The following is a 16,107-nucleotide window of genomic DNA, read 5'->3' as shown; positions in this document are numbered from 1 at the left end:
TGTTTATATTAAATCTGCAACTAATTAGACCACACAATAAACTTTAGCCAATGAAAACCCTATATTATCTTTTTTCTTCAACCTGCAATCTTTCATATTTTCCTCCATTAACGTGAGGGAAGCATCATTGAACATGTAATATATGTCCATTTTTATGAAATTTATTGTGGAATATTTTTAAAATTATATGTATATCAAGAATAATTTGAATAATGTAAGAATTGCTGAGATTTTCAAGAAATTAAAAATCAGTTTTAAAACTGTGTTTTCTGAATTTCAGCTTTTTCAAATCCGTTTTTGAAGATTTCTTTCCTAGAATATCATTAAAATGAAATATACCACATGGGTAATGTAAGAATATAAGATTTGATGAGTATCTTGAGAGATTGAAAATGAATTTTAAAACTGTGTTATGGGTTAGTGGATTTATTTTTTCCGTTTTTGATGAATTTTTTGGAGTATCATTAAAACGAAATGCTAGGGTGCACAGGTACGTGTACGGTAGCCGTCTCGCATACCGGAAACATCTCTGAAACAGGAACACGTCGGAAACGTCCCGATTACGTTTCAAGCAAGAGGGAGACAGCAATCTGTTGATGGGGGCGGAAGGGTTTGGATACGCGCTTTAAATCACGTGTCCCCTAAGGCCCTAATGTTCTATATAGAAAAACCTATGGTACTGCAAATTTACAAACCAAACACAATCACTTCTTTAAACGAAGAAGACGATGATGTGTTGACCCATTATATCACTTTTAAATTTTTTTCTAGTTCCACAAAGATAGATTTTCTATATTGTTAATGTATTTTTTTTATACTTTTGAGGAATATTAATTGAGAATAATTGAATTGATTAAATTTCATTGGTGGAAAATTATTGGAAAGTGTATAATAAAGTAAAAAAAAAAATTAAATTATAAACATTTATTAAATTCTTAATAAACGTGCATACTCTAGCAAATCTTACTTTCAGGAACAGAGGGAGTATATTTTTTAACCATATTTATTTAAAAAATAATAATATCATATTTATAAAATTTAAATAGCAAAAGGGTGTGACTAACATTAAGCTAGATTGATTGATTTTATATAGAAGTTTGTAATAATATTATCTCCAATGTTTCTTTAGTTAACTATCGTTATGCTATTATCAAAACAACAATTGATTTGGTGATTAAAATTTGCTAAGTTCATAATAATAAGACAATTATTTCTATTGCAAACTAACCATAACAGACCCAACTAACTAAAACAGAGTAAACTAACCATAACAGACCATAACGGACCAAACTAACTAAAACAGAGTAAATAACTAGACCTTGTATAACTCTTGAACTTAACTTATAACTTACATATATATATATATATTACTGCCGTATCTATTCCCATACCCGTACTAAGTTTTTTTAGTTTTGCCGTTTTCCGTCCTCGTTCCCGTCCCTGTTTCCAGTCTTCGTACCCGTATCAGGGCTGCTTAGATGAAATGTATATCATGGATAATGTAATTAAAGTAAGATTTAATAGAAATTTAGAGAGATATAAATCGATTTTAAAACTGAGGTATTTTACTTCATTTTGAAGTATAGTACGATTTTAAGATGGTCATATAATATGATAGTAGTCATTCTACAAATTGACTAGGATTACTGGTTTTATTATGTTTAATAGGGTTTAGGGTTTACGTTTAGGGTTTAGAGTTAATGTTTTAGGGTTTAAATTTGAAGGTTTAGGATTTAGGGTTTTAGGGTTTAGGGTTCGAATTTCGGAAAATATAGGGTTTATGGTTTAAGACTAGGGTTTAGAATTGATGTTTCGGGGTTTAGGGTTTAGAATTGATGTTTCGGGGTTTAGGGGTTTAGTTTTGATGATTTAAAGTTTTTAGTTGATGTTTTAAGTTGAGATTAGTTAACCATAGGTTTTTTTTTTCAAAGTTAATCAAAGGGTTATAAATGTCTTTTACCCTTCATTAAAAATGAGGGTAAAAATGGTTAGTATAAACATGAAAAGTGGTATTTTGAAAGTGGTATTTTTGGCAATTTTTCAATTATATATTATCAAAAATATATATCACACAATTAATCAAATAAATTACAGATATCTTAGTGAAAAATCATTAAAAAATTGTTGAAATATTTTTTTTAAAAAAGTAATATCTTCTATAAGTTTTTTATTAATATAAATACTAAATAATATAATTCCATATTTTAATATACTAAAATTAAATTAATGTTTTTGATTTTGTAAATTAGATTTTGTTAAAACATATTTTTGGGCTTTAAAAGCGTGGATGAGAATCTAGTTAATGCAACAAAATAATCGGGATAAAACTGAATTTTTATTGACAAATTGCTTAGAATACCATATTTCCTAATACCAATTCTGAAGTTTTCCTTAACAAAATTTATCCATAATTTTTTAAAAAGGTAAATATACACTTATAACCATAGGTTAACTAATCAATACTTAGGGTTTAAATTTGATGGGTAGGGTTTTCGAATTTCAAAAGAAAGTGAATGTTTTTTTTGAAAAAAAAAGTTTCGATTCGAAGACATATAATTCAAAAACTATAAGAAATATTTATAATTTTTTTAATTTTTGTATTATTTATTTAAATAATTATTTATATTTGAATATTTTTAAACAATGATAGAAGGGCCATTCCCACTTCCATGGACAATAATATTTGTGAAAATGATTCTTTAATATAGGTAACATGAATTAGGGTACAAAAAAAATGGTGCTAAACTTAAAATTTTCCATTTTTTATTTGAAATTTTGCATTATAAATACAGAATAAGACTTGATGCAGCGCATCTATGGGCCATGGGCTTGCGACTTTATATGTTACGAGTTTAACGTGTTCGTTCAGCATTATTTAGATTCTCTTTTATTTAAAGATCCTTGTAGATTAGTACGAAGAGATACGTTCGAGATTTACATTGTATAGTATAAATAGGTTGTTTTATAGCTTTGTAAAGAACTATTGATTATTGAATATATAAAACCTGGTGGAAACCCCTTAGAGCAACATTATTGCAAACTTCTTAAATTTAGTTTCTTAGCGTATTTTATTAATATTGAGGATTAAGTGACAAAGTTAAGAGACATGTGTAAATGTGTAGATTATTGGTATAAACTTTTCTTGTCTCTTAGGAATTTTTTTTTTAAATAAGTAATAACATATAAAGATGTATTTCAAATAAAACATTTAACATTTTAATAGAAACATTATTTGTTAGACAAAGTTGAAAAAAAAATTACAATTAAAACATAAAAAAAACATAAAACATAAAACATAGAACATTATAAATAAAAGCAAACTTCAATTCATAGAAATTTAAACATTATACGTTAATTTTGATTCCCAAATTTATCTCATATATTTTCAATCAAATTGTGTTTTAGTTGTCGATGAACTTGTCTATCCCGAACTCTTGCTCGACGATCAATTGTATTGAAAAGAGTCGTAGGCATCTGGACGGAAAATGTAAGATCCACATCTTCTTCATGTTCAAACGAGGCAAGGTCATACTGAGTGTATGAATCTCGTTCATCTTCGACAATCATATTATGGAGTATGATACATGCTCTAATAATATTTGCAATTTTTTATTTATCCCATAAATTAGAAGAATTTTTAATAACGGCAAATCTAGCCTGTAGGACTCCAAAAGCAAGTTCAACATCTTTTCGATGTCTTTCTTGGGTTTTTGCAAATAATGAATCTTTTGGACTCTTTGGTAGTCGGATAGATTTAATAAAAGTCGCCCATTCCGGATAACTACCATCCGTGAGATAGTATGCGAAATTGTACTCCCTTCCGTTGACATATAAGTTGACCTCCGGAGCTATCCCGTTAATAATATCATCAAAACAGGTGATCGATCAAGAATATTAAGATCGTTCATAGTACCTGTAGCTCCAAAAAACGCGTGCCATATCCACAGGTCATATGAAGCTACCGCCTCCAAAACAATAGTTGATTTTCCAGTTCCTCGTGAATACATTCCTTTCCAAGCAGTGGGGCAATTCTTCCACTCCCAGTGCATACAGTCGATGCTTCCAATCATCCCCGGGAATCCTCGTTGTTCTCCAATATGGAGTAGTCTTTGCAGATCATCGGGTGTGGGACGTCTTAAGTATTCGTCGCCAAACAAGTGGATTATTCCAGCAGTAAAATGGTGTAAACATTTCCGAGCTGTTGTTTCACCAAGTCGGACATATTCGTCAACTGTATCAGCCCCACCACCATATGCCAATTGACGGATTGATGCGGTACATTTTTGGAGTGGAGAAAAACCTGACAGTCCCACTGCATCTTGGGTTGGTCGAAAATACTCTACTTCTGTAGAGAGACGATGCACAATACGCAAGAATAATGCTTTGTTCATTTGAAACCGTTGGTGGAATAAATTGTGCGGATATGTTGGAGTGTCGCTAAAATAATCATTCCACAGGATCTTGTGGCCTTCTTCTCGGTTTCTCTCAATAAAAATACGTTTTTTCGCTCTTTTGGTTCTGGAATAAGATCCTCGCTTTCAAAAGAATCATCAAATACGGTATCTAAATCATCTTCGTCATCTTTGTGGTAATGATAATGGGAAGAAGATGCCATTGAAATTTTTTTTTAAAAAAAGTTTTGCAAATGACTAGAAGAGGGTTGCTCTGCATGTGTAATGAGAGAAGATGTCTAATATTTATAGAAGAAGAAGTATATGTTAAGCTATTATGTTGACATCTCGTGAATACCAAATACTGTCTCAAGTTTTGTTCTCCTGATAGTTGGTTGTTTTCAATTTGAAGAAACGAAGAAAACATGTGATATATAGTACATCTTGTGATTGTAGGTTTGTTTTTAAGTCTCCTGATAAGATGTTCTCTTTAGTCTCGTGATAGTATAAAAAGTAACAAGTATGATCTCTTTTGTCTCTTTAGCCTCATGATAGTCAGAACCATTAATATCAATACAACACAGATTTCATTACAAAGAGTTCATACGTCAACACCCATTGAAGAACAGCCATGATCAGTTACTTAAACATAAGGAACATACCAATTAAAACTAACACAATCACCATTAGGCCAACAAAGTATTCAAAGCCATTGCTAAACCTTGAATTCTTCTTAGCTAATTCACACACTAACTTTTCTAGCCTAACCAGATTCTACTCAGTGTCATTATAGAGATGCTTAAGCTGGTTAAGGTCTGTGTCATTGTCACTGAAAAGGGTTAGATAATCTACCTTTTCAGCCAATTGAAGTATGTGTGTATCCCTCGCTCTCATCTCCTCCATTACCGCGTCATCCCACCATTTCCAGACATGGCACTCTCCATCATCAACATTCGCACACGTGTAGTATCTTCTACCAGGGTCATTCTTAGTGTTAGATGTTGCTATCAGAGGTTGAGCACCACAGTAGCATGTCTGCGGGAATCTAAACTCAACCTCTGGCTGCGGAGGGTACTGAACCGGCACACGATTATTGTAGCTTACCTCAGCTTGGTCCTGACGAATGAGAGCTTTGGTTTTGCTGTAGCCACTGTCGAATGTGTTCCCACCATTTTCCTCTGATTCAGAAGGCTGGGTGTAACTGTAATCAAGTTCCATGATTCACTTAACCTGAAAAAAAAAAAACGAGAAAGCACCATTAACATGAAGCCGAGAAGCAACATTAACATAAGCTAAAACATTAACTGATTCATAAAGGTAGAAAGCAACATTAACATAAGCTAAAACATAAACTGATTCATAAAGATAGAAAGCAACATTAACATGAACTGATTCATAAAGACAGAAGGCAGCTAAAACATGAACTGATTCATTTATAAAAGAGCTAGCAGCAATAACATAAACTGATTAATTTATAAAGAAAGACATTCAAGGAAACATGTGCAAACATAATACAGAAGATACTACAAGGGACTTAAAACAGAATTTTACAGACATAGTTAAGCTTATTCTCAGAAATACTCGGCCAAGGGCTTATTCTTCACGACTTCTTCAGCATCACTGAGTGGTACTTTTTTGGCAAGAAGCGTGTCTAGTATGGCAAGCTTAGACAGTTTCTCCTTCATTGCCAAATCCTCCTTCTTCATTTCCCAAATGGTCGTATACTCATCAAGAGACTTCCCTTTACCATTATTCCTTTTAGCCTTTGCAGCCTTGACACCTTCAGGCCGGATCTCTTGCTCACCAACATTGGTGCTTGAAGCTTGGGAACATGTCTCACCCGTTTTTCTCTTTGAACTACCAGTCGCTTTAGGTGTGTTGAGGTTAATCCATTTCTGTTCAAACCTCAACACACACCACGCATGCTCAAGGATAAATTTAGTCTTGTGATCAGCGTATAAGATGTCATGAGCGAGCTTGAGAACATCATTCTCATTCTGACCACTGCTAATTTGTCTCTCGGCAGCCGCAAATGCCCCACAGAATTTGTTAGTCAGATCATTGATCTTGTGCCACCTTTGCTTAACATGGAGATGCCCTCTCTTGTCACCACCCTCTATAGCATGATGACTTGTTATATAATAATGGCCTACTCGTTGCCAGAAGATGAGGGACCTTTGATCATTTCCAACAATTGAATCCTTAGATGTGTTAAGCCACCCACTGATTACAACCTCATCATCTGATTTTGTCCATTTCCTCCTCTCCTTCTTGTCCACTGGTGTGTCTTCAGGGTTAGCTGGTGAAAGGAGGGATCTCTGTTGGTTCAAAGTTAACACTAGAATGAAAACTCTCGTAAGGAAAGTGTCCATGGAGACCAGTTTCTTGTTGAATGTTTAGAAGACCTACATAACTAGAAGACTGACTATATGGATACCTTGGATCCATATTAGCAAGAGCAGAGAAGTGATTTATAGAAGAGAAAGCTGAGGAAAGACTTTACTTAGCAAAGAAGAGAGAAAGAAGATGATGGAAATTATATGAAAGATGGTTGGGGTTTAATAGCCGAAACTTGTAAGAGTAATAACTTCGAAATAATAATGACTAACCAATAGCTACCAAGGTCTTATCAGAAGCTATTACACATTACACAACTAAAACCATTCAAGTATACTTATCACACATTTTTGGCTTGGTTTCAAACAGACTACACTTCCATCAAATACCATCCGTCTAACTAACCCAACACTCAAGTTAATAATCACCATCAAATACCATCAGAAATAATAATGACAAACCAAACACAAATAGGAACACTTGTTATAATGAATCGGAATTTTTTTTTTTTTGGCATTCAACTGAAACCACAACACTTGTTCTACAAACCAACAACAAATTACTCAATTAAGCATAAACCAAAGGATGATTCAAGTAACACAACCAGAAGAGTCAGATTGAAATAATTATGAATCGCAATTTTTTTTTTAGGGCATTCAACACAAACAGCAACACTTGTTATACAAACAACTATATATTACTCAACTAAGCATAAAAGAACTGTCCAATTCAAGTATCACAACCACAAGAGTCAGATTGAAGTAATTATGATTCTCAAATTATTATTTTTTTGGGCATTCAACAGAAACAGCAACACTTGTTATACAAACAACTACATATTACTCAATTAAGCATAAAAGAATTGTCCAATTCAAGTATCACAACCACAAGAGTCAGATTGAAGTAATTATGATTCTCAATTTTTTTTTTTTTGGGCATTCAACAGAAACAGCAACACTTGTTATACAAACAACTACATATTATTCAATTAAGCATAAAAGAATTGTCGAATTCAAGAATCACAACCACAAAAGTCAGATTGAAGTAATTATGATTCTCAAATTTTTTTTTTTTTTGGGCATTCAACTAAAACCGCAACACTTGTTATACAAACCAACTATATATTACTCAATTACACATAAACTTATTAAGAATCCATTTTTTTTTTGGGCATTCACAATCGGCAATCTAAATCTCGTTTTATTTACTCTAACCAAGCATGCAATCACAATCGCCAATCATTTCATCACAAAAAATAGCAACCAAACCCAGATATGTTCGAGATAGATCGACAATGACGATTTACTCTTAACGGAGGAAAGAGGAAGAACACATACCTGGTTTGGTAATGAATCGGCGGAGAAGCTTGGATGACAGGAAAGAACGGTGTGGAGTGAGCGAGAACAGATCGGTATGCGGTCTTGGTTCAAATCGCCGAGAGATCGCCGTGAAGAGAGAATAGGGAAACGATGAATTTTTTTTCGAGACCGACGCGTGAGTTACCCGACCCCTTCCCTCTTTCTATTGCTGGATGACACGTGCCCTTAAGGACGCGGTATGAAAACTTCTTAATTAACAAACTTCATCCGCGTTTTTAAGCTATTTAGATTTATTATTTGGGTTATTAATGCTAAGAAACATGCTAAGAGTTAGCGATAATGTTGCTCTTAGTCCAGTGGTTTGACTAAGGGTTACAAGAATTCTTCAGCAAGGTGCAAGAGCCTATCATGAATATGGATCTCATAGGACGGCTCAGAGCGATTCAGTCAGACGTGCATTCTCATATGATGGTAGAATTGTTGGCTGTAGAATCTTTGTACCACGCAATGAGGCTAAAGAATCTTGTCTGAGAAATACGGTAATTTTATGTTCCCAAGCAAACTCTTGCCTTTCTTATCATCACACAGGTGTGTTGTTGGCATGCCGTAACGCTTCTATTTTGTCGCCTCCATCAAAATCTCAGCTACCTTCTCTCGTCTTTGTTAAAATGAGAGGTCTGATTGCTTTTCTTCATGAAAAGCATGGTCAAAACAGTGTATTGCTCCTTAAAAGATATACATGTGAGAGCCTTTGGCTACATATAGTATCAGTTCTATTGCTTCATCGGCTTGATCTAAAGGCTCTAGTTGGTTCTTTCAGCAAAGTACTTGTACTTGGTGCACAAATCTCACATCACCAGCAAGTATTTACTTTCTTCGGTCTCGACTCTGTTACTCTACCAAAACAAAAGTGTGAGTTCGACGTCTCTATGGTTTTCTTATCGTTAGTGAGGCTGTCCAGGAACTGTTTGTGCTCAGTATCATTGACAGTGATGGACATTCAATGTTTTCATTGTGTTGGGGGTTGTTTTAGGCATCATTTTGGAGTCCTTATAAACTTTGCCTTCCATGAAAAAGGGAAGAGAGCGATTATGTGGCCGCCATGGGTTGCTAAGTTGCATGCCTTGGTGGGAAACGAGAGAGGTACGTGGTCAACAATTGAGATTCAACTACACACTGACGACGTTTATATGTTTGAGCGACGTTGTTTGCAGCGCAAGAAAGCTGTTGTGGGTTAAAATTTCGATGCTCATATGTGGAGTGTAGTATGTTGGGAGCAGAAGTATCTGATGAGGAAGTTCGTAGAGTATTATTTGAGATGCCAAGCAACAAGTCTCCTGGGCCAGACGGATTTCCAAGTGAATTTTTTAAAACTACTTGGTCTGTGATTGCCAAAGACTTCACTGTGGCAGTACAGTCCATATTCCGGTTTGGGTTCCTGCCAAAGGGAGTAAACTCTACTATTCTAGCTTTGATTCCGAAGAAGGTGGATTCTCTAGAGATGAAGGATTATCGTTCGATAGCGTGCTGCAATGTTTTATACAAAGTGGTATCAAAAATTTTGGCTAATCGGTTGAAGAAGCTACTACCAAATATTATTACAGAGAATCAATCTGCATTTGTGCAAGGAAGATTGCTCATGGAGAATGTGTTGTTGGCTTCTGAGTTGGTCAAAGATAATCACAGAGACTCGATTACCCCTAGATGTGTGATGAAGATCGACATATCAAAGGCGTTCGACTCTGTTCAATGGATGTTTGTTTTGAAAAGCTTACGAGTTCTTGGTTTTCCTGAGAAGTATATACACTAGATCAAGCTGTGTATCACTAGTCCTTCCTTTTCTGTTCAAGTGAATGGGGATCTAGCGGGGTATTTTCAGAGTTCGCGTGGGCTTCGTCAGGGGTGCTCTTTGTCTCCGTACCTTTTCGTGATGTGTATGAATGTTCTTTCTCTTATGATGGATAAGGCTGTGGGGGAGAGGAAGTTCAGTTTTCATCCGCGATGTAAATCTATCTCACTTACACATCTATGCTTTGCGGATGATTTGATGGTCTTTGTGGAAGGTTCGAAGGAGTCTATTGAAGGCACTCTCTCAGTTTTTGATGAGTTTGAGGTGTGGTCGGGCCTTCGCATCAGTTTGGAAAAATCCACCATTTATATGGCAGGAATTTCAGAGCCAGTGAAGAGTGCTATTCTAACCAACTTTCCATTTGCTGAAGGAGACTTACCGGTTAGATACCTTGGCTTACCTTTAATGTCTCAAGCCATGAGGAAGCACGACTATCTCCCTTTGGTGGAAAAGATCAGAAACAAGATTAGTTCATGGACGTGCAGATTCCTATCATATGCTGGACGTCTTCAACTTATAAAAGCTGTATTGATGAGTATCGTGAACTTCTGGGCAGCGGTATTTCGTCTTCCAAGCAAATGTATCAAGGAAGTGGAACAACTCTGCTCTGCATTTTTATGGACAGGTCCTGTGCTTTAAGTCAACTAATGCTAAAGTTACGTGGAAGGATGTTTGTCGGTTAAAGAATGAGGGAGGTCTTGGGTTAAGAGATCTTAAGGAAGTAAATAAGGTGTATGGGCTTAAACTCATCTGGAGAATGCTGTCTGGAGAGTCTCTTTGGAGAAAATGGATCAGAAACAACTTACTTAAGGGGAATAGCTTTTGGGAAGTGAAATCAAAAACTCAAATGGGGTCTTGGATGTGGAGGAAAATGTTAAAATTGAGAGAAGTAGCCAAGTCTTTCTACAGAAAAGAGTTGGGGAATGGTCGGCATACGTCATTTTGGTATGACAGCTGGCTGGATAGAGGTGTGCTTGTTGATCTGTTGGGAGCAAGAGGAATAATAGATATGGGAGTTCACAGGGTAGCAACTGTAGAGGAAGCTATTCTGACTAGTCGACGAAGGAGAAGGCACCGTTTGGGATTATTAAATGATATTGAAGCTGAGTTGATCATCATCGCAGAGAAGTTGAGTCCAGAAAAGGAAGATGTGAGTCTATGGAGGGGAAGGCTGGGATTTAAGCAGAAGTTCTCAACACATGAGACATGGGGGTTGCTGCGCAATTCCAACATTTCGTGTAGTTGGGCCAGAGGTATTTGGTTTGCTCATGCGACGCCGAAGTTTGCTTTCATGGCCTGGTTATCAATGCTGGATAGAATGTCTACATTGGATAGAATTGCCAAGTGGAATCAGGGGATTAACACTACTTGTGCTCTATGTAAGAGTGCTCCAGAGACAAGAAACCATTTGTTCTTTATGTGTGCTTACACTTCTCAGATTTGGGAACATATTGCAAGGGGTGTTCTCTGTAGTTCTTACACTAATGTATGGTCTGAGATAGTAAGCATTATTGGAGACGAAACCATGGAAAGGAAGCGGCTGTTCTGTGTGAGATATGCTTTTCAAGCGGTTCTATATGCGGTTTGGAGGGAGCGTAACAAGATCATTCATGGTGAAAAGTTGTTACCTCTGTCTACATTGAAGAGTATGATTGATAAAGGGATACATAACAAGATCACTTTGATGAGGAACCATGGAGCGAAAGGAATGGGGGAGCTTATGCAATTCTGGTTTCTTACTAGAGTGTGATTATTTTTTAGAAAGTTGATGCATAGTATGAAAGTTATCTCATTAGACTATGGTCACACTTGATGTATACAGGCTTTTTTGATGAATAAGAATTTAACATTCATTCAAAAAAAAAAAAAAAAGCTGTTGTGGCCAACCTCTCATCTCCATTGTCTTTGTGATCCATCTTTGTTCTCGCCACCATCACGGCGTCAGTTACGTCTTTTGTTAGGGTTCGTATCAGAAGACATTAATTATTGGCGAGACACACAATACGAACAGAAGGTGTGGTTCCTTCCACATACGACACCTGTTGGTCACCAGCGTAATGTCCATGCGATATTGGGTTTATTTCATTGGGAATGCATTGTAGAAGCAATAATGGTTGTCTCAGATTTTTGGCACCTTCACATACTTCATATCTTCCGGTGCAAGAATCCCTTAGTGATCGGCGTGGAGTGGGATTTGATCCTAGACGGAAAACAAGAGGTCATACGTCATGAGTTAGAGATCACACTTCCATATCTAATTGGTGGTAATCTCTTACGTTGGGTTGCAATATGGGGTCATGCAAAGTTTCTCAATATGCATACTTCTTACAGGATTTTGGACATCAGCTTGTGTCAAGTTGTTTGTGGTAAGGTGGTTTGTTTCTCCGTGCGTTTGTCTACTAGGACATATAGGACTATTTTCAATGGTCGAACCGTGAACCTTGCTGAATATCTTCAATGTCATGATAAAGAGAACTTAGGAGCTTCTACTGTCAGGTTCCAGAACAAGGATGTGGCTGATGTTCAATACAATAAGGTTCTTTTGAGCCTGGGGATTTACCGTTGGTTTCTGTAAAGAATGATCGTGTGCCTCAGTTGTCGATATCCAAAGTTTCCTACTTGTGGATGTCACAGTGACTGGTCATGCGTACAAAATGTTGAAGTCGCGGAAGAGTGACCAATGGATATATTGGGTCATATCAATTCATATGTTTATCGAGTGTAACCACAACCAGATGCGGATCTGTTTAGTGGTGATTACCACATGTTGGATTCGTGGGCGAATCCTTTCCCACCCAGAGAGACTGATGCAGCGCATCTATGGGCCATGGGCTTGCGACTTTATATGTTACGAGTTTAACGTGTTCGTTCAGCATTATTTAGATTCTCTTTTATTTAAAGATCCTTGTAGATTAGTACGAAGAGATAAGTTCGAGATATACATTGTATAGTATAAATAGGTTGTTTTTTTTTTTTTGAAAAAGGGCAAGTATAAATAGGTTGTTTTATAGCTTTGTAAAGAACTTTTGATTATTGAATATATAAAACCCTAGAACTTTCAGTTCTTCTTACCTTGTTTTCGGTATTCTTTGGAATCAACGATTACTAAGAACTTTCGTTTGAACGGCCATTCTTCGGAATCAACGATCATCGAGTCCTCGTCGAACGGCTATTCCTCTTGGAATCAACGATCTTCGAGCTTAGAGCATGTTCAACGCAGGAGCTCCGGCACGGAATTATAGGTAATTTTTTTTTTTTTGATTTTTTTTTGTTTGATGAAAAAATAATAATAATTAAAAAGAGAACCAATCGCGGACCGTCACGTGTTAGTGGGACCCGCGAACAATGCAAGAAACGAAGAAATATCGGTCCTTATATACGACCCGTAAGATCCGTTTCTAAAAAAAACAATGGGACCCACTGATTTTTTAAATATTTTTTTGATAGGAACCCAAAGCTAAGAACCTGCGTTGAACATGGCTTTATTAAGCTTGATCCTGCGCCAGTACTGTTTGTGAAAACAAAAATATTCTAAAATAACATTTTTGCAAAACATAGAGTATTGACATTTTGTTTGACAGAATCAAGGATGTCACTGAAATCATGTTTTTCTCGAATAGCCGAGAATCACACCTCCTAGCTGTTTAAAAACCTGCATAAAGATGAAAGTTCCCCCATGCTACGCTGACAAAGTACTTTAATACTCGATTTTCTTGTCAACTTATATGATCCAAGCAAAAAAAACGACGTCCGCTTGTTTTTTTTTTTTTACAATCTTATATATTAAAACAGAAGTTACAACCTTGATTCATGTGTGATTTTTAAAAAATAGACTCTCAGTAGAAATCAATTATCATTCATTTATTACTAATAATATGGATTAATAATATATCATTCCTAATATAATATTGACTCCTAAAAACCCGGATTAGTTAACAAACTCACCTTGATTCATGTGTGATATTTTTATTTGGATCATCATTTAAATTTTTTATTAAATGTATTTCCTTAATGCTAATATATAATCTTTTAACTACTTAAATCATAATATAATTTGATATCTTTTAATTTAAAATATAATATATATATATATATATATATATATATATATATATATATAATTTTCTTAACAAATGTGTTGAAAAAATTATAACAATATCTTAATTATCAGAAATTGTATATAAATATTTTCACTCATTTTGTAATTAGTAATGAAATTAATGTTATTATACATTAATATATATATATATATATATATATATATATATATATATATATATATATACTCAGTTATCTTTTATAAATGAAAAAAATTTATATCAAATTTTACTATTTTATAGTTATATCTATCATTTTAAAATAAAACATTGTATTTAACTAAATATGATAAAAATATTTTAAACTGATAAATTAATATATTTATTTTCCTAAACATTAAAAATTTATGCTAGAAATATAATATGTTGGTAGAACGAGTTAACATTAGTAAATTAGATAATTCATGTATAAAATTAAATTATCTTAAACTTTTATATATATATATATATATATATTGTTATTATCTTAAATGACTAAACATAAAAAATACCAAATATATGTGACGATTTAAAATAATCAATTAACTTACAGTATGAAAACTATCAAATTGTTTTCTTTAAAATAATTAAATATAAACATTTAAATATATAAGTAACTTAAAAATTTTATTCTAATTATATAAAATATATATAAACATGAAAATTAAAACCGCACGATTGTGCGGATCCAAATCTAGTTGAAAATTTAAAACCCAGTCAAGATATGATTTTTCTATTCATAGTAATAATACTAGTCAGCACTACAGTTACTTCTTTAGTTAATATTGAAAATCGTATATTGATAGTTAAATCTGGGACGATACCACCAATCATTTCAAGTTAAAAATCATGACAACCGTACAGTTAAATATTTGTTTAAATCAAACCTACAAGCTGTTTAGAATATAAACAAGGTAAATTTGTCAAAATAAAACAAAACAACAATCTCTTTGTGCCTTTAGTATGAAACCAACCTAAATTAGTCCCTTTAATATAATATTTTTTAAAATCCCTAATCTTACTCTTACTTTATCAATTAACAATTTAAAAGCTCACTTTTATATATCAATTAAAAAGAAAAACGAATTTTGACCCAAAAAGAAAAAGAAAACACAAAAATTGAATCAAAATCAAATTAAAACAAAATCTAAAAAGAAACAAAGAAAAAAGAAATAAAAAATCCCCAAATCAATTTAATATATGAATTCTGTTTAGTTTTATTTTTTGATAACTATAAAATTTTATATCATTTTTTTTAATTTTATAAAATTTGATTTAATATATCTTAATCAAAAGAAATAAATTAAAATATGTCTAAGATTATAATTTTAAATATCTACATATATTATTAAATACAATTTAAAATAAGTCAACTTTTTGAAAATCAATTTTTAGAAAATAAATCAAAATAAATAAATGAAAATTCTTTTCAGTTTTTATTTTTTGGGAAGAAAAATAGCTAAAACACGTTTTAAGAAAATAAAAAGATTTCCAAATATTCTCAGAATATATTGTAGTTACACTTGCCATATTTTCGAAAATATTGTTATTCTTATTCGTAGAATGTACCTTATACACTGTGCGCGTGAAAGCAAGACGAAAAATTCATAAGCAGATTCTATCACATGTAGCCGTCTGAATTGTGTCTAGATTTGGCATTCATGAAATTTTAGAATATCTCATAAAAGTAGAAACTGCATTCAGAAAAAATGTAGATATCTTTACAATTGGTAGAATTTGCATTCCACATATTTTGAAATTTTATTAAAAAATTAGCTATTTTTACAACTGGATTCACAAAAATGTAGTTATCTTTACAACTAGTAGAGTACGCATTCCTCATATTTTGAAATTTAATTAAAAGTAGATATATTGTACGTTCTAAAAAATATAGAGGAATTTGTTTAAACTGAAATTCAATTTCTACTAACCAATTTTTCGTAGAAGATAAAATCTACTTTTCGTAGAACATAATTTAACATTTAATTTATCAAGTTTTTCAACTAAAAAAATATTAGTTTGTGTATATGAGTGTTTCATCAATTATTTCAATTTTTTATAATTTTTTGAGTCATAAAACTATTTATTTCATTGAATTTTAAAAATGAAAAGAGTAAAAGGAAAAAAAAATGGAC

At 33.5% G+C, this 16,107-nt stretch overlaps 1 protein-coding gene across 1 annotated transcript; it reads right to left on the bottom strand.

Annotated features, from left to right (window-relative positions):
• Window positions 1–5,962: 5,962 nt before the first annotated feature.
• On the bottom strand, window positions 5,963–6,763 carry LOC106447728 (glutathione S-transferase T3-like). Its single transcript, XM_013889706.1, has one exon. The coding sequence runs from the start codon at window positions 6,761–6,763 to the stop codon at window positions 5,963–5,965; it is 801 nt and encodes a 266-aa protein (XP_013745160.1).
• Between the last annotated feature and the right edge of the window lie 9,344 nt (window positions 6,764–16,107).

The sequence above is a fragment of the Brassica napus genome, chromosome C8 (assembly GCF_020379485.1).
Source record: "Brassica napus cultivar Da-Ae chromosome C8, Da-Ae, whole genome shotgun sequence".
NCBI lineage: Eukaryota > Viridiplantae > Streptophyta > Magnoliopsida > Brassicales > Brassicaceae > Brassica > Brassica napus.
The sequence above is the reverse complement of the archived record's forward strand: the minus strand, read 5'-3'. Positions and strand labels throughout refer to the sequence as shown.